The sequence below is a fragment of the Haliotis rubra genome, unplaced genomic scaffold (genome assembly GCF_003918875.1).
Source record: "Haliotis rubra isolate DU_JTF1 unplaced genomic scaffold, ASM391887v1 Scf2496, whole genome shotgun sequence".
Lineage (NCBI taxonomy): Eukaryota > Metazoa > Mollusca > Gastropoda > Lepetellida > Haliotidae > Haliotis > Haliotis rubra.
The window spans coordinates 1-27,978 of NW_025766554.1; the positions used below are offsets into that span (position 1 = coordinate 1).

General features: G+C 42.6%; 2 protein-coding genes across 2 annotated transcripts; both read right to left on the minus strand.

The window, feature by feature from the left end:
- Positions 1-1,696: 1,696 nt before the first annotated feature.
- Positions 1,697-3,267, minus strand: LOC124279290 (extensin-like). Its single transcript, XM_046715103.1, has 2 exons — positions 3,202-3,267; positions 1,697-2,026 (listed from the first exon to the last, which is right to left on the minus strand). Exons 1-2 carry the CDS (start codon positions 3,265-3,267, stop codon positions 1,697-1,699), a joined length of 396 nt encoding a protein of 131 aa, XP_046571059.1.
- A 2,394-nt stretch (positions 3,268-5,661) lies between these two features.
- LOC124279292 lies at positions 5,662-7,162 on the minus strand. The gene is made up of 2 exons (XM_046715104.1): positions 6,968-7,162; positions 5,662-5,977 (listed from the first exon to the last, which is right to left on the minus strand). Exons 1-2 carry the CDS (start codon positions 7,105-7,107, stop codon positions 5,662-5,664), a joined length of 456 nt encoding a protein of 151 aa, XP_046571060.1. The 5' UTR covers positions 7,108-7,162.
- Between the last annotated feature and the right edge of the window lie 20,816 nt (positions 7,163-27,978).

Sequence of the window (27,978 nt, forward strand, 5' to 3'; positions counted from 1 at the left end):
AAAATAAAAAGAGTTAAAGAAATATATATTACATTATATTGAATGGACCGGATTCAAGATGTGACAGATCATGCATTTTATCCTGACAACCTGTGGCAGAGATACTATGCTACGGCTTGCCGCGTGGGACTATGGGTAGGACAGTGACCAGAAATATGTAAAATAAAGCTACGTTGAATATAAACCATTAAATTAAACCAGAATCAACTGCACAGAGGCGGATAACACAAAGGAGATATACACACGATTGTCTGGTCCACCAGGACGCAACGCACAGCACACCGCTGGCCGGGATGCGATCCATAGTGCATGCAGTAGAGAATTAAAATCAATTACGTCAGAACAAGAGCTGGAACCAAAATGTAGGCATTCAAATATCAGTTCGAAAATATTATTTAATAAACCCACAGACGTGGTGGGGCTAAGTCCGTTACCACTTCCATTGATGAATGGTTTGATATAGTCCTCGACACATTTCGCGATCTCCAACCCAGTGCGTTGCTCGTTAACATTACGTATACCACGTAAAAACAGAAGTAGCTGAATGTGATTGTCCTCCTCAGGTTGTGACGTCACACGATCAGATGTAGTACTTGTTTGATGCCGTACACCGAGAGGGTCAGGTTCGATACCCGACATGAATACAATAATGTGCTCTTGAAGCCCATTTCTGAGGTCCCCTGCCGTGATATTGTTGGAATATTGCTAAAAGCGGCGTAAAACTAAACTCACTCACTCACTTGTTTGCTGAACACGTGTATTTCCACAGCTTCTACCATGATTTCCAGTAAATACTGGATTGGTGATTGGTTAATCAAAAGTCATTCAGAGGTATAAATCACATCGTCATACATCGGATTTTCAAACACAGTATATATGTTTTAAATCTTTATAACGCAGTTATGGCAGAATGGAGATAAACGTACTGTGTTGGAAAATCCGAGAATTTATATAACCGAAATATAAGTAGCTCTTAATTTTTATTTTAAAACCGAACGCGTAGGATTGGGTAGCGTTCGGGTTTTAAATGTTGTTTAGAGCTATTATAATTTCGTTATATACCCTCGGGTTTCTGATCTCCCCTAGTTATCCGTTTTTCTGCATTTCATGGCGTACAACGGGCACGCAAGGACCCGATACATCCTTGCGCGCCATTGCGTCATTCTCTTCCCACAGAGGTTACTTGTCATATCTTCCTACGAACCTCTATTCTAAGCGCAGCCCTTTCATGGTGCGAGTGTTCGGGAATCGTGATTGGTTGCAATCAGATTTGGTTGTGCAATCAGCGACGTTGTTTCAAAATTGATCATGCGCAAGGCCTCGGTAATTTCCGTATGCTTCGGGGAAAACTGGAACCTCTTCCCCTGCGCGATGCGCAAACGTTTCTTCCTAGACAAGAACTCAGTCGTACAACGGCGGATCAATGGCGGACCTCCCATCGCCCTCGTTGATAACGGACAAGCTAACCATTAAATGTCTTTTTGTGTCACATCAACACAAACCCCGGCAGAGGAGGGATGTTTGTAGCCCCACATTTTACTTCCTATTAGTCAAGTTTAGATCTAAAGGCGAAGGAAAACTGGATTTGTATGGATAGTGAACTTCTTTATTGCAATGAGTGCGACGTTTCGGTGTAGGTACTAACACCGTTATCACTTGCTGTGAGGGTACAGCTGTGGAGGTATATGAGGCACAGCTAGGGAGGGTGAGGTACAGCTGGGGAGGTGTGAGGGTAGTGCAGCTGGGGAGGTGTAGAGGCACAAATAGGGATGGGTGGGGGTACAGGTGGGAAGAGGGTGAGATACAGGTGGGAAGGGGTGAGGGGTACAGGTGTGGAGGTGTGAGGGTACAGGTGTGGAGGTGTGAGGGTACAGGTGGGAGGTGTGAGGCACAGCCAGGGAGGTGTGAGGTACAGCTGGGGAGGTGTGAGGTACAGCTTGGGAAGGTGTGAGGTGCAGCTAGGAAGGTGTGAGGGTGCAGCTAGGGGAGGTGTGAGGTTCAGGTGGGGAGGGTGTGAGGGGTACAGCTAGGGAGGTATGAGGTACAGCTGTCGAGGTGTGAGGTACAGCTGGGGAGGTGAGAGGTTTAGCTGGGGAGGTATGGGTACATGTAGGGAGGGGCGATGTACAGCTGGGGATGTAGAGGAGGTACAGTGGGGTAGGTGTGAGGTACAGCTAGGCAGGTGTGAGATACAGCTAGGTAGGTGTGAGAGGTACAGCTAGGTAGATGTGAGATACTGCTAGGGGAGGTGTGAGGAATTTTACAGCTAGGTAGGTTTGAGATACTGCTAGGTAGGTGTGAGGTACAGCTAGGAAGGTGTGAGGCAGAGACTGCCGTGCTCCAGAACATTCTATGGATCGCGGCCTGGGTCGTTGTGACCATTTGACAATAAAGAGTCATATAAATCGACACGGAAGTTGTATTTAAATGATTGCACAACTGCGAACGCTTTCTTGTTAGACAACAAATTGAATATGTTCCTTAGACAGTTGTACGCAGTGTCACGCTACTCTCCACAGTCATAGATGAGGGCTGGCGTTTTATGGTAGAAGAAGTATGCTTGTCTAAATAGGTTAGTGAAGCTTGGTGTGGGCCTACCAGCTGGAGGGAATTATGTTTACATACTAGAACTGCTGACTCCATCTGACAGCTGAGGTAATAATTATTTGTAATATATAACTTCCTCACTAATCACCTGGTACAGTGTGATATTTATGCTGAGGCCTACCTTACATTTGGTCTTAGACACAGCTATGATCGGTCGCTGATTTAGTTTATGAAATACCTTTCACTATTTTATGCAACCTGTGAATACAGGTTACTACTCAGGTGGCGTGAGGTGATGAGAGTAAGTTATTTGTTTCATTCAACTGAGATTATAAAAGTTTATGTAACAAGCTATCAGAGATACCGTTGGGAGAATTAGAATGTGTTTACCATTATGTCAGTGATAATCTTGGATTATGAAGATTAATAATTATATTTACGTTGCCAGCATCATATATTTGCCATACATACCCAAGCACTGGTTAGAAATAATCGTATTCTGATCAGGAGATCTTGTGACGTTTGATTACACTCATTTTCCAATAAATAAAGCTACCCGGATTCCCAACCGTACTTCATTCACCACTATGGACTGTCAGGGAATCCTAGTTTCAGTTGAGAGAATTCTCTCCCTGCTTGTCTGTTATCATCTACAGCCGCCTTCTCCTGCCATATTTGTTCTGGTTCGTTGCGGCCTTGCTGCTGCTCGTGTGACAGCATCTTCTACGTAGATGACAAACACATGTTTTGGCCCTTATACGTTTCCATACCATACACTAACCAAAACAAAATATACTACCCATCAAAAAGTTAAGGCTCACTTAAATCACTCACTATATGGTGTGTGTGTGTGAGAGAGAGAGAGAGTGTGTGTGTGTGTGTGTGAGTGTGAGTGAGTGTGTGCGTGTGAGTGAAGGAGTCGTGTCTTTATATATATATATATATATATATATATATGTTGCAGTCAATGTCTACAATCAGGCAATGTCTACAATGTGTTCAACAATCAGTCAGTCTGTACAATACTTGGGCTAATTAATCAGGCAATGTACACAATGCCTGGACATTTTGTGCACAATGACTAAGCCAATCAGGCAATGTACACACTGACTGGTTATATCAGTCATTGCGCACACATTGCCTGACAGTAGATTACTGATTGTAACATATATATATATATATATATGTGTGTGTGTGTGTGTGTGTGTGTGTGTGTGTATCTGTGTGTGTGTTTTTACATCGCGATATATCTAAGATGAATTTCTCCACTAACTTAGGGGACCAACTGCAAACTGTATGCAGTTGAATTGCACAAGGATCATGCATCAAATGATGAAAAGCATGTGTAAATATCGTGCAATGTGAACAGCTGCGTTTCGGTGTAAAGTTTTGTTAAGGATTCGACAATTTTCATCATTTACTGAACTCATGACAAGAATCTTTTCAACGTTACGAATTTGTTTTACAATACATCAGTTAAACAGTACCTTTAACCAGTATGGAACATTTTGCAAAATCTAGTTTAGAACGGTTGACTGAAGTAAGTGGCTATATTTACACTAGTGAGTTTAAACATTTGATGAGAAGTATATGCACGTTTCCTGCTTATCAGCTGAAGTAAGTGGCTATATTTACACTAGTGAGACTAAACCTTTGATGATGAGAAGTATATGTACGTTTCCTCCCTTATCAGCTGAAGTAAGTGGCTATATTTACTCTAGGGAGTCTAAATCTTTGATGAGAAGTATATGTACGTTTACCTGCTTATCAGCTGAAGTAAGTGGCTATATTTACTCTAGTGAGTCTAAACCTTTGATGAGAAGTATATGTACGTCACCTGCTTATCAGCTGAAGTAAGTGGCTTTATTTATCTCAAGTACTCTAGTGAGTCTAAACCTTTGATGAGAAGTATGTGTACGTTTCCTGCTTATCAGCTGAAGTAAGTGGCTATATTTACTCTAGTGAGTCTAAATCTTTGACGAGAAGTATATGTACGTTTCCTGCTTATCAGCTGAAGTAAGTGGCTATATTTACTCTAGTGAGTCTAAACCTTTGATGAGAAGTATATGTACGTTACCTGCTTATCAGCTGTAGTAAGTGGCTACATTTACAATAGTGAGTCTAAATCTTTGATGAGAAGTAGATGTACGTTTCCTGCTTATCAGCTTACGTTTGTTTGATGTTAACGCCGTATTCAGAAATATTCCAGTTACATGGCAGCGGTATGTAAACAATTAGGTGTCGCGATACGCGAAGGCGGATGTATCGATGCATCGATACATTTTTACTGACGATACGATACGCGATACATCCTTGCGTGTATCGATTCCTATTTCAAAACTTTATCGATTCAAATTTTTATGCTATATCCATCTCCGTCAAAGTCTTCATAGTAAAATTATACCAGACCGATAAATAGATGTAGCTAGCTTTACTTAAAAAAATAGGTTGGAAACTAACAGCTTTTGTGATTGGCTAGACTATTTTGATGGACCAATCAGCGAGCGCGTACGTTGCCGGTAAGGTAATGCTATGAAAAGGCGCGATAATTATGTATCGCGATACGTATCGTATCGTGACCCTAAAATCGTGATACGTATCGTATCGTGAGATTGGTGTATCGTGACAACCCTATAAACAATCATACGAGACCAGACAATCCTGTGATCAACAGCATGAGCATCAAACTCCGGCAGTTGTAAAGATGACAACACTGAAACTGCATAATTTAAAAAAAACATATGTTCCGGTAATAGAGAAATACTACAATAATGGTACTGGTTCGTGTTTCCTGTAAAAGCTGGACAGATGTGAGTGAGTGAGTTTAGTTTAAAGCTTCATTCAGCAATATCCCAGCTATATGGCGGCGGTCTGTACAAAATCGAGAAAAAAAGGACCAGACAATCCAGTGATCAACATCATGAGCATCGATCTACGCAATTGGGAACCCATGACATGTGTAAAGCAAGTCAGACAGCCTGACTCCCCTGATCCCCTTAGTCGCCTCTTACGACAAGCATGTGTTACTGAAGATCAATTCTAACCCGAACCTTCACGGGTGAATAGATTGCACAATACCTACAGAATATATACACGTCACGTTTTCAGTATCACTCAGCTGGCGATATGTAGTTGACGACAGTGTTTTGTGTCATCCTCACAGACATCCCGCACTTGTCGGGTGTTTGATGGACCTGGTCCTGCTCCTCCTCTTCCTCCACCTCCGTGTCCTGCTGCTGGGAAACAATCTGCCAAAACAGGCATTGGAGAATCACTTCCTTCTTCTGGGTTCATGATAGGCTGGTGACTCCTGTTGTCGTCGTCCTCCAGTATTTCACAATACCCATGGTACTCGACAGCGTGGTCATCTTTGTGTTCCTCCACACTGTCAGGTAGAGGGAAGGCCGCAGGGAGATCATATTTATTCATCCTTGTAACAAAAGAAGTAGACTCATTTATACTATTTGAGTGTCAACCATGTTGCTTTATCCTGTCACCCATAATAACAAATGTCATACTTAAGAAGCATATTTTTTAACTTAACGTCATCTCATTTTAGCGTTATTTTATTTTAAGGTCATCTCATTTTAACGTCATCTCATTTAACACACTGAGTCTGTCATTGTCCACAATACCAAGATATTTTCCAGTAACGTTCACAAGCTCAATTATGTTTTGTATTTTCATTTCTACTTTGTAATATTCACAGGGCGAGTTTAACAAATGACGGCACATGTGTCCAGGTAACACCCTTTGTGTATAATGTAATCTGTTCCAAGTGTGGTACATGCTTATCTGACAAGTCACAACAATTGACACTTAAAATTAGTACCGTGTAGTAACGTGAAATAGCCATTTCATATCAGCTCTAAACACAATTACATATAGCAACTGCAAAGTGGCAGCTGTGTATGTTCATGCACTTTGGTAAACTACTAGGTTTGACCAAGAGGTGACAGAAAAGCAACAAAAGAACACCATCTCGGTAAACCAACAGGAGAATCGATCAAGACCAAAACTCACTTTTTGTCGATGTTTCTATATGTTTCAACAAGCCACAATACTGTTTTCCAGTTGATTTCTATGAACTACAAGTAATGTAAGGGTTGGTTGGTTTGTTGTTTTACGTCGCACATAGTAGCAATTTACAAGCTATATGGCGACGGTCTGTAAATAATCGAGTCTCCATAAGATAAATCCAGTGATCAGCAGCATGGGAACTTATCTAGGCAATTGGGAACCGATGACATGTGTCAAAAGTCAGCAAACCTGACCATTCGATCCCGTTAGTCGCCTTTACTATAAGTATTGGTTGCTGAAGACCAATTCTAACCCAAATCTTCACAGGTATGGTAATGTAAGGGGAGCACGACATGCAAAAGACAACAGAGCCAACTGTTTACTTCTGTTATGATCTTACCTGTCACATCTCACGAAATTGCGAAAACGGTAGGACACTGCCATCAACATCAGAAATAGAAGTGCTGATCCTGTTGAAAGTCCTATAGTAACAGCATGTGTAGCCCCATCTAAACAGACATAGATATACATAATGAGCATTGCTGACAGACTTAACTTTCTTTTGAACAGAGAAAAGAATCACGTTACGCCACATGGTCAAGATTTACTATTCACACTATGCCAAGGATCAAGTCATGGATTCAACAGAAATCTATGATGTGAGGTCCAATTTGGTTTAAATATTTAAGCTTATTGTAAATATGGATCATAGGTTTGTGTATGTCATTTCATCTTGTGGATCCCATACCTGCTATTGACAGGTGATGTGTACTTGTCAGTGACTCGTTCCATGATATGCAAAATGGTCGATTGCTGCCATGAAAACCATTTTATGGTTACTGATGTAACAAGTGCATAAGGTTAGATTAAAGTGACTGTATTGCCTCAAGAGGGGTTACCATATCATTATTTATCCAGTTATAAATGGATACAAGCTCAAAATATAAATCTACGTGTAAGTAAAGTTGTGAATTTTTGTGATCCTTAGCAAAGTGTGAGAAGTATATAATGATGAGCCTTTTTCTCATGACAATCAAAACTAAACATAAATATATCATCAATCATAAAACCTGTTAACAATTTATTACTTATACCTAGAAATTCCATACTTTTACTGATTGGAGCAATGTAAACCGACCCAGCCATCTTTACATCCATAGATACACTCTCCACTCTTCTCTTGGGTTCGGAACTAGCAGCTGTTTTGTTCAAAGAAATGTGGTTGACTCTGACAGTTTTCACTGCAATTCTTACTGCAGAAGGGCCATAAAACCCAGTTAGGGCATCCATGGAAACAAACGAAAGTTGCATGGTTTTATACATCGATTACATGAATGCCACTCGCAGTTCCGGCCGAAATATGGCGGATGACACTCCCAGCATGTTCCCCTGATGTCCTGTTGCATGCTTTGCATCTGTCAGAACACGTCTGACGAAGTGAGATCCGTAGTGCCCATCACTGCAGCCAGACACACAGGACACAGCGTCCAGATAACAAGCACTTTCCATCACAACCACCTGGACATTCTGTACATCCACCGCCTGGACTGTCACGTAATGGTATGAGGCACACCTTCCGCCCTGGTATCCAGATTACCGCACATCCTTCCGGAACACAACACCAATGCCAGTAGCTGAAGATTGGCATATCTTTCCCTTGCAAGTCTTACTGCAGACAGATTTTGCACATCAGGCCTGAAATAGCCATGGTCACATTGTGTGAGACACTGGGTCCTGAGATGTTACTACAGTCTGAACAGTGCTGACTCGTCTCTGCACATGGTGCAACTGGAACAGATTTCCTTTCATTTAAATATGTGTTGTCCTGTCCTTTCCTCATCCATTCCATTCCACCATTCCTTCCACCATTCTTCTTTCCATTCTGTGTCCTTCTTCATTCCATTCCTTTCCATTATTTCCATATTATTTTCTTTCCTTCCTTTATTTCTCCATCTTCTTATTCCATCTTTCCATTTCATTCCTATGTTTCCTTTGTTCTACTCACATAATTCCTTCTTCCATTCCACTGTCCTTCCACTATTTCCCATTCCAAGCTGTGTCCTTTATCTTTCCATCTGGTTTCCATCTATGTCCATTTCATTCCTTTCCATCCTTCTCATCCATATGTTCTCATTCCTCCATTCTTCATTTATATTTCCATCCATTATCATCATTCCTTTCTACTATTCCATTTCTCTTCCCTCTCCGTTTCTTCCTTCCATGTCCCATCCATCTTCCTGTCTCCATGTCTCTCCATCCCCATCCACCTATGTCCTTCCATGTCCATCCCCATCTCTGTGTCTCTATCCACCTACTCACCATAGGCTGTCCATACATCTGTGTCTCATTCATCCTGTGTCTCCTGTCCATCTGTGTCTCTTGTCCATACCCCTGTGTCTCTGTCCCATCCTATTTCCCCCTGTGTGTCTCATCTGTGTCCATCCATCCTCTGTGTCTCTCCCATCTTTTGTGTCTGTTCCTGTTCCTCCATCCTGTGTCTCTGTCCATCCTGTGTCCATCCATTGTTGTGTCCATCTGTGTCCTGTGTGTCAGTTGTGTGTCTGTCCATTTCCTTCTATACAGATACATTTCCGTTTGTCTCTGTCTCTGGTCCATTCCATTCCTTCCTTCCATGTCCATTTCTGTGTCCTTTTGTGTCCTTGTGTTGTGTCCATTTTCGGCCATATTTCCTTTTATTTTGTGTGTCTGTGTGTGTCTCCTTCTCTGTGTGTCCATCCTGTGTCTGTGTCTGTGTCCATTCCTGTGTGTCTCTGTGTGTGTCCATTCTTGTCTGTGTCCTTGTCTCTGTGTGTGTGTGTGTCTCTGTGTCTCTGTGTCTGTGTGTGTCCTGTGTCTCTGTCTGTGTCTCTGATCCTGTCCCTCCAGGGGCTGTCTGTGTCTCTGGGTCATCCTATTCCCTCGTGTCTCTGTCTCTGGTGTGTGGCTGTCTCTGTGCCAAATCCTCTGTTACCCTGTGTCTCTGTCTGTAGGAGTTGTCTGTTCCATATTGATCTCTATGTGATCTGTGTCCTGGAATCTATGTCTTGGTCTGATTATTATAGGGATTCCTCCTGTGATCCCGTTTCTGGGTGTCCCCATAGTGGAGTGTGCTGGGATCAGCTGTCAAATTCAGCTCCATCACATGAGCATGAATGCTCCATTGCAAGACGATTGACTTTCCATGTGGGTTCACATGGAAAGGCGGGGCATAGGGAAGCAAATATATACCTATTCAGTTCAGCGTCACAGCTACCCAGTAATATATACTACGGATACATGAACATTCATGTAATCGTGTGTAGATTTAAAGGAGGGTTCTATCGTATTACATGTGTCACCGCTATGTTGGCTATGTAGGAGTCCTGGAAATACACAGGTTGTACGTTACACGGTGAATTATAATTAATTTACAACTGAAAATATGATGATGATCATAAAACATCCTCTTTCCTTATCTACAGCTACTAAAATACTACAATATCTACAACTAAAACCACCACTACCACTACATGCATGTATGTATATATGAAGTATTTTTAATATAGGGAAGGAATTTTATCATCCAAAACTAGTGTTCCACGGGAGATATTGCTTGTATGATCATACATATGATATGTCCTAGGAGATATCAATATCATTTTGATAGTAGGTGCTGTACAATGCCCTGACATGATGCTATGACGTCAGGAACTTGGTGACGATCACAATGCTTTGCGCGTGTCAGCACTGCAAGTGTAATGAAATTACCGTGTTCTGAAGATACATTTTTTCACTGAAAACTAAACAAAGAGTGATTGTCGATGTCCAAATGGAATCTCACTCTCAGGTCTTCTGATATCAAATATATCAACACTCGCTAATAAAAGTAAAAATTTGCTTAACTTTATCAACTCGTATATATTATTTTAATATGAAGGAATTTTATCATCCAAAACTGTGTTCCACAGGAGATATTGCTTGTATGAGATCATACGATATGTCCTAGGAGATATCATTTTGACAGTAGATTTTGTACAATGCCCGGACAATGCTATGACGTCAGGAACTTGATGACGTCACAATGCTATGACATCGCTGCACTGCAAGTGTAATGGCAGTACCGTGTTCACAGATGTACATTTTTCACTGAAAACTAAACAAGAGTGATTGTCGATGATAAATAGAATCTCACCCTGGTGTCTTCTGATATCAAATATATCAACACTCGTTAATAAAAGTAAGCCTCGGATATTTGTAACTTTATCAACTCGTGGTGAGATATTTGATATCAAAAGACATTCGGGTGAGATTCTCTATATATTATTAATATGAAGAAATTTTATCATCCAAAACTGAGTTCCACAGGAGATATTGAATGTGTGAGATCATACGATATCTCCTAGAGGATATCTTTTTGATAGTAGATTTTGTTCAATGCCCTGACAATGCTATGACGTCATGAACTTCATGACGTCACAATGCTATCACATCGCTGCACTGCAAGTCTAATGTTAGTACAGTGTTCAGAAATGTACATTTTTCATTGAAAACTAATGAAGAGTGATTTTTTATGATAAATAGAATCTCACCCTGGTGTCTTCTGATATCAAATATATCAGCACTCGTTGATACAAGTAAAAATATCATCGGCAAGCCTCAGATATTTGTAACTTTATCAACTCGTGGTGATATATTTGATATCAGTAGACACTCGGGTGAGATTATCTATATATCTGTCCGTGTGTGTGTGTGTGTGTCAGTGTGTGCGAAAGTCAGATATTTGTTTAAAGGTCTCATGCAACGTAAAACAACTTTGCAGACTCTGATACGTTTCGGTATGGACTTACCGAAACAAATCATCAAAAAATGCAAATTCAACTTATAAAGTTGAAAAATAACGCGATGAAACAAACCGAAATCATAGTTCAAACGATTCACTAACTTTCCCCCAGCGCTTGGGGGAATTGAAGTGGTTTCAACAGCTGGGCTGCGCTCATAGCACATGCGCAGTGAAATAGGTTCGCGGAGCTTGGAAGCGGGTTGTCCGGTGAATATTCGGTGAAGGCTTTGGTGTGAGCTATTTTTCTACTGTTTTGTTGATATTTCACAGGCGCGAGCTTTTTTATATGTTATTACGGTAGATTGCCGATTTAACTGTTTATATAATTTCTTTTGTCTATTTCACCACACGTTCTTCTTACCGAGCCACTTTCTCAGTTGATACTTAAAAACAATGTCATTATTTAGCGTCGACAGAATTTCTAACTGTGATACAGATATGTCGCTGTCACAGACAAAACTCAATGTCTGTTTTATTGGCACCTATGTGTCTGCCTGCCCGTCTGCTAATGACAATATTCAATACACAATTTCAATCACTGACCACATGCAATTTGAACTTAACACCTATCAGTCCATACACCATAAACAAAATGCATTGATTTATGGCCCGAGTTCGGTCTCCGTCACATGATGTAATTACACAGACAGGCAGGCGTGATACTTGTACACATGACATGTTATGATGTCTGTTGATTGCAAAATGTTATACACAAAAAATGAGCATGTATTTACAAAACCCAACATCTCTATATATACACACACGATGAGCCGTGAGGGTATCTGCAAATGAACCAGCCGCTACACTTGAGTGCACACCAACCCGCTCTGACTGGGTTCAGTATCCCGGCTGCTTCGTTTCTTGGGAAGTAAACCCAAGAACAAAATATTCCACTTTTGATTTGCGATTGTACGCTTATAATTTTGTTTATATGTTTTTTTCATAACCAGCAATGTATATTATATGTCATGAATAAGTGATAATTGTGTTTTAATTATGTTTGATTTTTTTGGTTGCATGTGACCTGTAAACATATATTCATGGTTGAAGTGAGAGATACATGTCAGGTATGTATGATGTTAAGCGATGTTTTAGTCGTTATATAAATGACTACGAGCAAACTCGCACAATAGTTTCTACAGCACGTTAACTCATTTCTAAACAGACCTCCTTCGTCCTAAAAACAAACAATAATGACGAACTACAATAGCTATCACGGAATCACCATAATAGTGTCTACAGATCTGAATTGAATCACATACCTTCTCAGAATCCTGGTTTAGAGGTTGATGGTAACATCAGGCTGTAAACCTTTATCTCAATCTAGCTGTGTTGAACAATCTAGCTGTGTTGAACAATCTAGCTGTGTTGACACCCAGGACTTCCTTCTATGGACGAAAATAGACACGGCCTGCCCCAACAACATACACAATAAAGTCGACAACTCCTATGATTTTATACTGTTTGAACATGAACACTTAGTCTGAATATATATAATTTGGATCGAAACAAATAATTCTATTTATGTTGAAACAAATCCCATTGAGTTGGGGGATTCAGGGACTGATCTCATTAGGACTACTCCTGCTGTGGTCATAGTAAATTAGGATTTACGTACAACATCCATCAGATAGATGATTAAGTTACAGGTTTATTTATTCGGCCCTTTTTGCCTAGCCCAGTCCTCTCTAGATGGAGTCCAACTTGAGTGCTGCTTACATCACCTCATGTGGTCAGTGCAGCACTATTATATTATATTAATGTCGTGCATACATATCTCAAAACGTATTTGTGACAATGTTATTCGTATTTAGACGTTATAATTATCGGAAGCAAGAATATTATCTATGATTGTATTTCTTTCTCTCATAATTACGTACCTATTTGGATAATATATGGAAAGGGTATACATACACCTCCTCAAGGATGAAACTTGTGTGAAGTGACACAAATATCAACTGTCTCATGAATAACATAATGACTGTAGCCGTGAAGATCCGGGTTTGAATTGGTCTTCAGTAACCGATGGGAACGGGATCGGGCTAGAGGCCACTAACGGGATCAGGTGGTCAGGCTCGCAGATTTGGTTGAGTCATCGTGTCCCAATTGCGTGGAATGATGTGCATGCTGTTGATCACTGGAGTGTATGGTCGACACTCGATTATTTTTTAAAGACCGCCGCCATATAACCGGAATAGTGTTGAGAGCGGCGTGAACCTAAACTCACTCACTCACTTAATGTAATGAATATTTCTATACGAACATTGAGTGTAATTGCATTGGTATAGTGAAGTGCTATACCTGCAGTGTCCTTGATACAGATACATACGAAATGTATTCTGAACCTGAGGATAATGTAGACTTGCTTCACTTACACTTTCGCCCTGAAGAGAGGGCTGGATGGAAGGGAATACAATGCATGTCGTGTTTTAGGGACTGTGAGACAGATTACATCAACCCATAGATGTCGTAGGACTTAAGGGGTCGGGTGGTCTGCTTCCCTGTTTCGGCGGATAGATTTCATCGGATCTCAACACCGAACATCGATGCTCATTATGTCAATCACTGGATTCCATCCTCAAGTCCCGATTGTTACAGTTCGCCGCCAAACTGTTGCATACTTGCTGAGCTAAACAGGAAACTACTGCACAATGTACTGTTTACAGGCAGGACGTTAGGAAATACACACACAACATCAAATTGATTGAGTATTTTTTGAATGGGTAATGCAAAAACTGGAAGGCGCTCAAAATCTGCAGAAGTGTGACAAATGTAACAGATGGGTTTCTTTCTTTTCTTTTCATTCATTACTTTCGGTTGTGTCGAACTTCGGATAACTCACCCTGGGGAAGTGAGTTTGCTAAATATAGGCTCATTTTACTTGGCAGTGAATGGGTACTAGATGGGATAAGGCACATGTCTGTTAACCTTCATTAACACAGATAGTGAGCTATGTTAACCTATCGCCTTTCGCAGCCATATAGCTGGGATATTGCTGAATGCGGCGTAAAAGCGCTCCACCACTAAAACTAAACTCCACCACTCACTCACTCACTCTAGCGTCATACAGGCAGCTTGTATTAACCGGGATTGTAATGTCGTAGAACTTCGATCACGCATGAATGTGTGGATACAAGCGCCTTAATATACGTAGTTGTTACTGAAAAATTTAACTTTTCCGGATTGCGATCCACATTTTCTATGCCCAAGTGCGGCAAGGGAGGTAACTCCAAAAGTGGGAACTGCGGTTTGCCATTTGCTTCGCTGCGGTGAAGTTGACAACAAGATGTGTAGACAGTTTGATGGGTTTACAAATTTTGTAAGTATATTTTTGTAGTTACAAATCATGTAGTGTGCAACATATATATATTACCCAAAAAACCAAAAACTCAAGATTGTGTGAAATGTGTTCCTGTAATTATGTAGAAAATGAGTACCACTTTTTACTGATTTGTACTGCCTATGATGATCTACGTAAACGTTTTATCCCTGTCGATGTTTTCACCCATCCAACCTGATAAATTAAGCTATAACTGTGCAGTTATTTCCAGGTTAGGAACTCGTTTTTGTTTGACTGTTATAAGTGAAGAGTATCCCCATGTTTTGGGTCTTTGATGTGTAGGAATTTCTGTTGTTCTTGCAATCACAATTTTCCATGTTTAACATATTGCATTACACAAGTATTTGTAATGTTTGTTTCTGGCAACTACAGCCAAAGTAAGTGTATTTCATCCACAAAAACATAATCCGAGGATACTTTATTTACCGAAAAACATTTATACTGTAACTTGTGAGAATATTTCTGGGTAGTATTTAGTACTGTGAATTAGAAAATGTTTCCATGATGTTTGAGCTGGAACCGACAAGCGACAACCGACAATATGGAGGAATGCAAGCAATAGCACTGCGGTGTATAATCATAAATGGAGTAATGCAAGCAATAATAAGGAATGCAAGCAGTAACACTGCGGTGTATAATATGGAGGAATGTATACTGCGGTGTATAATATGGAGGAATGCAAGCAGTAACACTGCGGTGTATAATATGGAGGAATGCAAGCAGTAACACTGCGGTGTATAATATGGAGGAATGCAAGCAATAACCCTGCGGTGTATAATACGGAGGAATGCAAGCAATAACACTGCGGTGTATAGTCATAAAAGGAAGTAAAGAAACGGCGTGTACAAGAATGAAAACCTTGTTGTTATGTCTACAACAGTAGTAATTATCATTTATATTTTCATTATCAAATACGTCATTTCTGCTGTGGGCGATCGGTTACACCACCACGGAAAACCTTCTACTCCAGTTGGATCATGTCAATCCATCATCACTGGCAGAAGTATGTGTGTCGGGCAGGGGATTCGACTGTAACCAGCATCAACTCCATCACTTCTGCTTGGCAGATACTTCTTGTGGATGCAGAAATGGTTCCGTCGGTTTTTGTAAATTGTGGAAAGTAATACACACATGAGCACATGCTTGTGACGAACCCACCCAGCTGGCTCTGACTTCTGACATTGTTGTGTTCATGTCCTTAACTCGCCTCTTATGGGTGAAACACGAAAACAACAATAATCCAAAACAAAGCCAACAACAAGAATTAGCATTTAGTAGAACATTTATTTTGAGAGAGAGAGGCAGAACTGCTAAAAAGCAACTGGTCAAAATAATAGTTGGATCTGCAGATATTACGCGAGTTACTAGAACGATATTTACACTCATCAGGTCATGTTTGTGCGTATTTAATACACAGCGTGGTGTATGCCTTAACTGCTTATGATGTGGTGGGGTAGATTAATTGTTCAAGAGATCCCTCATCACTCAGACAGCCCGGGTTCTAATGCCCCACATGAGAGCAAGTGTGCGAATGTTTTTGGTTTCCACCGCTGTGGTATTCTTGGATTATTGCTAAAAGCGATGTAAAACCACACCGACTCACTCACTCACTCACTCACCCAAACTAAGGTGTCAACCTCTTGTTTTCTTAGTCCAGTCACATGCTGATATTGCTGGACTAGTTGTCATTGAAGGACATACACATATATTAACCAAACTTTCAGTTCTCATGTTACCGTGTTAATGTGTATGCTTTCATGCAGACAGGAAATATTTCATGCATTGTTGTGTGACAAAGGAAGACACGATTTAACCTCATATATCTACTTTCAGTGTCCGTGTAGGTGATCATGCTCGGTCACTCACTCACTCACGCACTCGCATGCACTCACTCATGCACGCACGCACGCACGCACGCACGCACAATTGCTAGTCGGTTGTTGAAGACCACACTCAGCAATATTCCAGCTATATGAATGTAAAAAGTTGAGTATGGGTCAGTCAATCTAGTGATCAACATCATGAGCATCGATCTATGCATTTGGGATACGATGACATGTTTCAGCCAGGTCAGTGAGCGTGACCATCCGATCCCGTTAGTCACCTCTAACGCCAAGCACAGGTTGCTGAAGAAAGGTTCTAACTCGGACCTCCATGGGTGTTTTTACTGGAAATATACGGAGCCACAAAAGAAATGTCGCACGGATAGTGGTTTCTTTAAGCACACACTTTAATTCGCTCTATTTAAGAATCAAAACGGAGGATTAAGTTATAACCTGACAATTATGGTTAAGACATGTTCGAGTTCATACAAACAAAATCATCAAAAATGTTACCATTAATACACCCCAAAGTCAGTATTGTGTGTGTGGTCTCCATGGGCATTGATGAAAGCGTCGCGTCTTCTGTACATGGAATAAATAAGCAGGTTGATGAAGGCCATAGGCACTTGGGTCTATACTCTGTGAAATGCCTGATCGAGTCGAGTCTCAGTTGTCGGCTTTGGTTGGAGGTCATTCAGTCTTCTTTGAATCTCGTCCCAAAGATGTTCTATTGGACTCAAATCCGGACTGAGTGCAGGCTATTATAGGGTTTGGGTGCCATGTTGTCTTAGGAAGTCCTATGTTGCTCTGTCATTGTGGGCACGAGCGTTGTCTTGCTGGAAGATGTGATTTCTGTAACGTCCAAAATGTGGTACAACGAGGGGTCTTATGACTTGGTTAATAAAGCGAGCAGCTGTCACGTCATTTCCTCGTCCTGGACCGAGATTCACCTCAGTGCCAACTGTCAGGTTCAGACCGATTGCACCCTACACCATACACTAACGGCTGAGGGTACATAAGGATACATACTTGTACACACAGGGTACATCACATATGTGCGGATTCATCAGATGGCAAAAAAGTTATTTTAAGGACATTCTTTCACCAAGTTCCAAACGTAAATCCACAGATTCATTGCGTTACCAAAACCCATAGGTGGAGACACTGACATGTAATCATGGTGGTGGTGTAAGTGGAGACACTGTCATGTAGTGGTGGTGGTGGTGTAAGGTGGAGACACTGACATGTAGTGGTGGTTGTGGTGTAGGTGGAGACAATGACATGTAGTGATGGTGGTGGTGTAGGTGGAGACACTGACATGTAGTGATGGTGGTGGTGTAGGTGGAGACACTGACATGTAGTGGTGGTGGTGGTGTAGGTGGAGACACTGACATGTAGTGGTGGTGGTGGTGGTGTAGGTGGAGACACTGACATGTAGTGTGATGGTGGTGGTGTAGGTGGAGACACTGACATGTAGTGATGGTGGTGGTGGTGTAGGTGGAGACACTGACATGTAGTGATGGTGGTGGTGTAGGTGGAGACACTGACATGTAGTGGTGGTGGTGGTGTAGGTGGAGACACTGACATGTAGTGGTGGTGGTGGTGTAGGTGGAGACACTGACATGTAGTGGTGGTGGTGGTGTAGGTGGAAACACTGACATGTAGTGATGGTGGTGGTGTGTAGGTGGAGACACTGACATGTAGTGGTGGTGGTGGTGGTGGTGTAGGTGGAGACACTGACATGTAGTAGTGATGGTGGTGGTGTAGGTGGAGACACTGACATGTAGTGATGGTGGTGTGGTGGTGTAGGTGGAGACACTGACATGTAGTGATGGTGGTGGTCGTGTGTAGGTGGAGACACTGACATGTAGTGGTGGTGGTGGTGTAGGTGGAGACACTGACATGTAGTGGTGGTGGTGTAGGTGGAGACACTGACATGTAGTGGTGGTGGTGGTGTAGGTGGAGACACTGACATGTAGTGGTGGTGGTGGTGTAGGTGGAGACACTGACATGTAGTGATGGTGGTGGTGTAGATGGAGACACTGACATGTAGTGGTGGTGGTGGTGTAGGTGGAGACACTGACATGTAGTGGTGGTGGTGGTGTAGGTGGAGACACTGACATGTAGTGGTGGTGGTGTGTGTAGGTGGAGACACTGACATGTAGTGATGGTGGTGTGTAGGTGGAGACACTGACATGTAGTGATGGTGGTGGTGTAGGTGGAGACACTGACATGTAGTGATGTGATGGTGGTGGTTGTGTGTGGTGGTGTAGGTGGAGACACTGACATGTAGTGGTGGTGGTGGTGTAGGTGGAGACACTGACATGTAGTGATGGTTGTGGTGTAGGTGGAGACACTGACATGTAGTGGTGGTGGTGGTGTAGGTGGAGACACTGACATGTAGTGGTGGTGGTGGTGTGTAGGTGGAGACACTGACATGTAGTGAGTGGTGGTGTGTGTAGGTGGAGACACTGACATGTAGTGGTGTAGTGGTGGTGGTGTAGGTGGAGACACTGACATGTAGTGATGAGTGGTGGTGTAGGTGGAGACACTGACATGTAGTGATGGTGGTGGTGGTGTGGAGACACTGACACTGACATGTAGTGATGTGGTGGTGGTGTAGGTGTGTTGGGTGGAGACACTGACATGTAGTGATGGTGGTGGTGTGTAGGGTGGAGACACTGACATGTAGTGGTGGTGGTGGTGTAGGTGGAGACACTGACATGTAGTGATGGTGGTGTGGTGTGTAGGTGGAGACACTGACATGTAGTGTAGTGGTGGTGAACTACTGTGGTGTAGTGGTGGAGACAGTGACATGTAGTGTATGGTGGTGGTGGTGTAGGTGGAGACACTGACATGTAGTGGTGATGGTGGTGTAGTGACACTGACATGTGGTGGGTGTAGGTGGAGACACTGACATGTAGTAGTGAGTGGTGGTGGTGTGTAGGTGGAGACACTGACATGTAGTGATGGTGGTGGTGTAGGGGTGGAGACACTGACATGTGGTGTGTGTAGGTGATGAGTGGTGGTGTGGTGTGGTGTAGGTGGAGACACTGACATGTAGTGATGGTGGTGTAGGTGGGTGTGTAGGTGGAGACACTGACATGTAGTGATGGTGGTGGTGTAGGTGGAGACACTGACATGTAGTAGTGGTGGTGGTGTAGGTGGAGACACTGACATGTAGTGATGGTGGTGGTGTAGGTGGAGACACTGACATGTAGTGATGGTGGTGGTGTAGGTGGAGACACTGACATGTAGTGAGTGGTGGTGGTGGTGTAGGTGGAGACACTGACATGTAGTGATGGTGGTGGTGTAGGTGGAGACACTGACATGTAGTGATGGTGGTGGTGGTGTAGGTGGAGACACTGACATGTAGTGATGTGGTGGTGTAGGTGGAGACACTGACATGTAGTGATGGTGGTGGTGTAGGTGGAGACACTGACATGTAGTGGTGGTGTAGGTGGTGTAGTGTAGGTGGTGGTGGTGTAGTGAGACACTGACATGTAGTGGTGTGTGGTGGTGTAGGTGGAGACACTGACATGTGTAGTGATGACATGTAGTGGTGGTGGTGTAGGTGGAGACACTGACATGTAGTGGTGGTGGTGGTGTAGGTGGAGACACTGACATGTAGTGATGGTGGTGGTGGTGTAGGTGGAGACACTGACATGTAGTGGTGGTGGTGGTGTAGGTGGAGACACTGACATGTAGTGATGGTGGTGGTGTAGGTGGAGACACTGACATGTAGTGATGGTGGTCGTGGTGTAGGTGGAGACACAGACATGTAGTGGTGGTGGTGGTGTAGGTGGAGACACTGACATGTAGTGATGGTGGTGGTGGTGTAGGTGGAGACACTGACATGTAGTGGTGAAGGTGGTGGTGTAGGTGGAGACACTGACATGTAGTGGATGGTGGTGGTGTAGGTGGAGACACTGACATGTAGTGATGGTGGTGGTGGTGTAGGTGGAGACACTGACATGTAGTGATGGTGGTGGTGTAGGTGGAGACACTGACATGTAGTGATGGTGGTGGTGTAGGTGGAGACACTGACATGTAGTGGTGGTGGTGGTGGTGTAGGTGGAGACACTGACATGTAGTGATGGTGGTGGTGTAGGTGGAGACACTGACATGTAGTGATGGTGGTGGTGTAGGTGGAGACACTGACATGTAGTGGTGGTGGTGGTGTAGGTGGAGACACTGACATGTAGTGATGGTGGTGGTGTGTAGGTGGAGACACTGACATGTAGTGGTGGTGGTGGTGGTGGTGTAGGTGGTGGAGACACTGACATGTAGTGATGGTGGTGGTGTAGGTGGAGACACTGACATGTAGTGATGGTGGTGGTGTAGGTGGAGACACTGACATGTAGTGATGGTGGTGGTGTAGGTGGAGACACTGACATGTAGTGATGGTGGTGGTGTAGGTGGAGACACTGACATGTGTAGTGGTTGTGGTGCTGGTGTGTAGGTGGAGACACTGACATGTAGTGATGGTGGTGGTCGTGTGTAGGTGGAGACACTGACATGTAGTGATGGTGGTGGTGTAGGTGGAGACACTGACATGTAGTGATGGTAGTGGTGTAGGTGGAGACACTGACATGTAGTGATGGTGGTGGTGTAGGTGGAGACACTGACATGTAGTGATGGTGGTGGTGTAGGTGGAGACACTGACATGTAGTGATGGTGGTGGTGTAGGTGGAGACACTGACATGTAGTGATGGTGGTGGTGTAGGTGGAGACACTGACATGTAGTGATGGTGGTGGTGTAGATGGACACACTGACATGTAGTGGTTGTGGTGTGGTGTGTAGATGGAGACACTGACATGAAGTGAGTGGTGGTGGTGTAGGTGGAGACACTGACATGTAGTGATGGTGGTGGTGGTGTAGGTGGTGACACTGACATGTAGTGATGGTGGTGGTGTAGAGTTGGAGACACTGACATGTAGTGATGGTGGTGGTGTAGTGAGTGGAGGTGGAGACACTGACATGTAGTGGCAGTGAGTGGTGGTGTGTAGATGGAGACACTGACATGTAGTGAGTGGTGGTGGTAGTGTTTAGACAGTGACAGACACTGACATGTAGTGGTGGTGGTGTCAGGTGGAGACACTGACATGTAGTGATAGTAGTGGTGTAGGTGGAGACACTGACATGTAGTGATGGTAGTGGTGTAGGTGGAGACACTGACATGTAGTGATGATGGTGTGGTGTAGGTGGTGACACTGACATGTAGTGATGAGTGGTGGTGGTGTAGGTGGAGACACTGACATGTAGTGGTGGTGGTGGTGTGGTGTAGGTAGTGGGAGACAGTGACATGTAGTGATGGTGGTGGTGTAGGTTGAGACACTGACATATAGTGATGGTGGTGGTGTAGATGGAGACACTGACATGTAGTGGTGGTGGTGGTGTGGTGTGTAGATGGAGACACTGACATGTAGTGGTGGTGATGGTCGTGTTTAGGTGCAGACACTGACATGTAGTGGTGGTGTGTGTAGGTGGAACACTGACATGTAGTGATAGTAGTGGTGTAGGGGTGGAGACACTGACATGTAGTGATGGTAGTGGTGTAGGTGGAGACACTGACATGTAGTGATGGTGGTGGTGTAGGTGGTGACACTGACATGTAGTGATGGTGTGGTGGTGGTGTATGTGGAGACACTGACATGTAGTGGTGGTGGTGGTGGTAGTGTAGGTGGAGGCACTGACATGTAGTGGTGGTGGTGGTGTAGGTGGAGACACTGACTGACATATAGTGGTGGTGGTGGTGGTGGAGACACTGACATGTAGTGATGGTGGTGGTGTAGGTGGAGACACTGACATGTAGTGAAGGTGGTGGTGTAGGTGGAGACACTGACATGTATTGTGGTGGTGGTGTAGGTGGAGACACTGACATGTAGTGATGGTGGTGGTGTAGGTGGAGACACTGACATGTAGTGAAGGTGGTGGTGTAGGTGGAGACACTGACATGTAGTGGTGGTGGTGGTGTAGGTGGAGACACTGACATGTAGTGATGGTGGTGATGTAGGTGGAGACACTGACATGTATTACTGAGTGGTTATGTGTAGGTGGAGACACTGACATGAAGTGATGGTTGTGGTGTAGGTGGAGACACTGACATGTAGTGGTGGTGATGTAGAGAGCTTGTACCCTGACTACCAAGTGTTCACCCACAGTGTGATGTAGACAGCTTGTACCCTGACTACCAAGTGTTCACCCACAGTGTGATGTAGACAGCTTGTACCCTGACTACCAAGTGTTCACCCACAGTGTGATGTAGACAGCTTGTACCCTGACCTACCAAGTGTTCACCCACAGTGTGATGTAGACAGCTTGTACCCTGACCACCAAGTGTTCACCCACAGTGTGATGTAGACAGCTTGTACCCTGACCACCAAGTGTTCACCCACAGTATGATGTAGACAGCTTGTACCCTGACCACCAAGTGTTCACCCACAGTGTGATGTAGACAGCTTGTACCCTGACAACATACATGTACTTTCTAGCCATTACCAGCCTTTAAGTAGACCTAAATGTAATATTTAAAATTGGAAGAAATTATTGTCAAGTCCGGACGTGGTTGCTCGACTTAATAATTACGTGTGACTCATCCACATAACTGCAGGATTCTTATAAATTTATCTTTCACCTCACGGAACATCAGTTGTGTATATACACATATATCAATATATATTTATAATCTCCTACGAAGGAGATATTAAGGACTTAGTGTCTCCTACGTAGGACATAGCATCTCCTACGTAGGAGATATTAAAAGTACTACGTAGGAGAGGAGATAGTATGCCTTACGTAGGAGATGCTATGTCCTTGCTATGTAGGACTTAGTAACTCCTACGTAGGAGATATATTATGTCCTACGTAGGCGATCTTAAGTCCTACGTATGAGATAGTGAGAGACCAAAAATGTTTTCACCTTGGCCCTACTAACGCTTCCGTAACTTCCCACAGAATTATTGGAATTAGATTATTCACAGCAGCTGCATACATAAAATATACTGCAGGTGAGGCGCAGGTCGTGGAGACAAGCTGTAAACCATTACTACTTACTTCAACTTCCCACGATTGTATAAGGGTGAGGTGAGAGGGGACATGGGGTTTTCGTCATACTTAAGAATATTGACGACGTGCATGCGTGTGTAAAGTGTGGCTGCTTTCATTAGCCCAGACTTAAGCTGGTTTTATAATGCTAGCTCACTGAGTTACCATGTCGCAGCATGAACGCCCCACTCAGACACATTATACTGACTCTGAGCCAACCCGTCCCTGTTGTACCCATTAATGCCGAGCGCCAGGCAGGGACCATCAAGACCATATTTTAACGCTCATTCACTATACCACGGAGGTGGTCTATGAGCGAGTAGGTAATAGATTAATGAGTGAGTTGTGAGTGAGTGAGTCTAGTTTTACGCCATTTTTAGCAATATCCCAGCAATATGACGGCGGGGAACACAAGAAATGGGCTTCACACACTGTACCCATGTGGGGAATGAGTGGGTTGTGAGTATCTCTGTGTTGTACCCATTAATGCCGAGCGCCAGGCAGGGACCAGCAACTACCAAATTTTAACGTCTTTTGATGCTGCCGGGATCGAACTCGCGATCTTCCGCTCTCCGGCTGGACGCTCTAGCTACTACACCATGGAGGCGGCGATTGCATAAAGACAAATATAGCTTCTTGATTTTAGATTGTTTATTCTTACAAAGCAACTATTCTGTACATATGCTATTAGACAATGATCAACAAACATTTGTTTCTCTTTCCGATATGACCATGGCACCCTGGGCCACCTGCTCGCTTGTTTGTTTCTACTGTATAGTTTGGCATGAAATGCATGTGACCCGTTTTTTTGTAAATATCTCATCATCCAATGATCCAATCGATCTCAAACTGTGCAAGTGGATGTTTTGTCAGACAACCTAATCACATTGTAAATCACCGATTGTATGCATTTGTATTAAAGAATCTGTCTATGTAACTGTCAACAAAATAAACAGCAGAACGCAGACTGCTTGCAGAGGGAGGGAGCCAATGACCTGTAACAGCGGCAGTGTTGGGTCAGAAAGGTCAACGTTCGTCAATGTAGGTCAGCTATGCACGTGACAGGTATGAAGAGGTGTCACAGGTCGTGAATAGGGTAAGGTGGGTGCCAACTGTTAACCATCATACGGAGTTTGTTTCTCTGAGTGGTTCAAGCATGAACCACAAAACCCATTAGTGAGAATTATTCTGTAGGTTAAAATCTTTAAATTTGTAATGTTAATGTCATATTTTGTTTATGCAGTACCTAAGTGGAAATGCATTTAAAGAACACAGAAAGTATATTTACACTAAATCATTAATCGGATATTTACAAAAAACGGGTCCACATGCATTTCATGCCAAACTATAAGTGACATTGAAATAACCATTTAGTCCAACACTTGTCTTCATTCATATTAAATTGTCTAGGTGTCCCTTGAGGCTAACCATTCTCAAAATGGCCAATTCCCAGTATAATAGTGTCTTCTGTGAATGCCAGGTATCACAAGGCTTACAGTGAGTGAGTGAGTTTAGTTTTACCCCGCACTCAGCAATATTCCAGCTATATGGCGGTGGTCTGTAAATAATCGAGTGGCCCAGACAATCTAGTTATCAATAACATGAGCATCGATCTACGCAATTGGGATACGATGGCATGTGTCAACCAAGTCAGCGAGCCTGGCCACCCGATCCCTTTAGTCGCCTCTTAGCATGGATTACTGAAGATCAATTCTAACCTGGATGTTCACGGGTCCACATGACATATAAACGGTATTCCATACGTATATGTGTGTGTAAATGCTCAGAGGCACAGAAGGTATTTATTAACATAAAATTCCTCGAGACATTACTTGATTAAACAAAGACTTACATTCGAAGTAGTTTTATAGGTCAATCTATATTGGGTAGTTTTACTGCGTCTGTGTTTTAGGTTGAAATATGACAGAGGCTCACTACCACTGGGACGAGACACGTAAGCAGTGTTTTCATATATTACAATGTTATAGGAAGTAGTCTGAAATGTGAAATCTTGTGGAGAAAGTTTCTGAAATACACATTCTGGAATACATATTTCGCATTTGAATTACAAAATAAGACATCTTCAATATCCTTAATACGTTTTGCGTGGTATACGGTTGAAACATTTAGACCATCATAATTTGTTCGACAAATTGTGTTAAATTGGGAAAAGTAAATCAGCTGTTCTGAAGGATCAAGGGTTATACCAGTTGCACGTCGACTATTGTGGTAGATTATACGAAAGTCTTTGCCTGTTGTTGTCATTCTACTAATTCTGCAATTTGACCTGTGAAAATTAAATGCTGTGAAAAACACAAGTTGCTTGCTGTCATCCACGCACAGCGCGAATGCAGACCACTTCTTGTTTATTGTGGAAGAAACGTAGTTGTCTAATACATATGACTTGATTCGAAATGGTCTACTAGTTGCTACCAGTATTCGTCTCTGTGATGGTACATAGGCCATTGCTTGAATGTAATCATCGTTGATGAATGGGTAGTTCTCTATAGCGCCATCTCCAATATCAAGTTCTCGGACCTTTCTGTTCCCCTCGTTCACAGATTCAACGGCAAGAAGACGGGCGCCTTCTGAAACTTGAAACAAGATCACTAAACCATTTATACCACATCGTCATCAGCTGAAGGCAGAAAGTCAAGGGCAAGAGTTGTTTCGCCAGGAGGGATGCAGAGCATTTATACCATCTATCAAATGTATAGCAATGATTTATTCGGTAGAAAGGCATTGGGCTCATGTAGCTTAAAATGTCAATTTACAACAAACAAAAGCAAGAGTTGGAAAAAAAGTTCTATGGATAGTCAACTTCTTTATTGCAATGAGTGCGACGTTTCGGTGTAGGTACTGACGCCGTTATCAAGCAAGTGATGAAAGTGAAATACCTCTCAAAGAAAAAGCAAGAGTTGCAACATATATAGCAGTGATACTTTACAAAGGAAAGGTGTACAACTAAAGCATCCCTAATATAATCTGAGTAAGACAATAAGCGCGAGAGATTACTGCATTGTTATGAATGAATTACGTGTTTATTATTGATTTATAAAGGTATGTTTTGGCGAAGATCATATATTGGACTTTGTAAAGAAAGTGAAATTCGTCATCTATATTTGTTTATTTACATACTTTACAAAAAACGAATCTGACGAGGAGAGCCATCACGTCTACCAATATTCTTGTAAATGGATAGTTCGACAATCCTTTATACAGTATTTCGTCGCAGTGCATCTTTTGATTTTATATTTATCAAGTAGGGTTCTATTCAAAAAGGATTGTATAATTTAAAACTAAATACCCAGTGTTGAAGAATTACGAATATCTGAGAATAGAGATTGCACATTTCAATTCAAACAAAGACTTCGTTATATAGCCTATCTCCTGTGCTTCCCAAACAAAACCATATACATGTCTAAATACGACATGTAATATTGTTCTTATATGATATATCCCTGTGTTGCGTCCTACCTTTGGAATCCCAATATTTCAGATGCATACAAAATATAGGATTCACCCGGATATAATTTGTTTAAATAGAACTACAGGGGATATATTTTTCAACCTGTTAACAATGAGTGAGTGAGTGAGTTAATATTTATTAACTTACCTCACACATAAATGTCGCTTTCTGATTGGCTGAGCGCTCGTCTATTATTTTCAGTGTACCCCGCTTACAAGCGAGTAACATTTCAATGTACCCCGCTGTCAATGGCAACTCATTTGGTACTTCGTGGTAGTAATTCTTTATCTCGAATAACATTGAATCACGTATGATGTACGGAAATTACCGATGTTTTGCGATGGAAAGGGAGATAACTCTAATCTGTTTTTCTTGTTGGCAAAATCTAGCGATGGCTACAATAAGATTTGTACCCGTCCTTCAAACAATTCAAAATTAACATAAAGGTGTTCGGTAAGGTAAATACGTTGTTCACTGGTCCCTCGGAGCCCATGGGTTGGTGTACCCTCGATGTTTGTTTATGTTTCCCTCGTCGGGCTCAGGGAACATAAACAAACATCGATGGTACATCAACCCATGCCCCCCTCGTGACCAGTGGACAACTTATAATGCCACATTGGCAATATTTCAGCCATATCGTGACGGGATCAATTAATCATTACATCATAGATTGATATAACTAGAAATTAAAAGCTGTTGACGAAGACCAGTAAAACTACTAGTGTATAACAGATATTAAAGTAAAACTAGCATGTTATCATGTAACGATATTAATAAACAGAACAATACAATATTAAAACCGGGTACAGGTTGCCAACAACTGCATGTACACTCACGTGCAAAAGAAACGTCCCCAAGAATTTTTCAACTACCAAACAACACAAGCACAAACACTGATAGATATGCACGTGT

What these genes read in the sequence shown, in the direction of transcription:
- LOC124279290 (XM_046715103.1), bottom strand. Translation starts at nt 3,267, where the DNA reads ATGCTGTCACACGAGCAGCAGCAAGGCCGCAACGAACCAGAACAAATA. An exon ending in TATGGCAGGAGAAGGCGGCT is followed by an intron (nt 2,027 to 3,201) that starts GTAGATGATAAC and finishes ATACCTCCCTAG; the next exon opens with CTGTACCCCTCACACCCTCC.
- LOC124279292 (XM_046715104.1), bottom strand. Translation starts at nt 7,107, where the DNA reads ATGCTCATTATGTATATCTATGTCTGTTTAGATGGGGCTACACATGCT. An exon ending in AATTTCGTGAGATGTGACAG is followed by an intron (nt 5,978 to 6,967) that starts GTAAGATCATAA and finishes TTTTGTTACAAG; the next exon opens with GATGAATAAATATGATCTCC.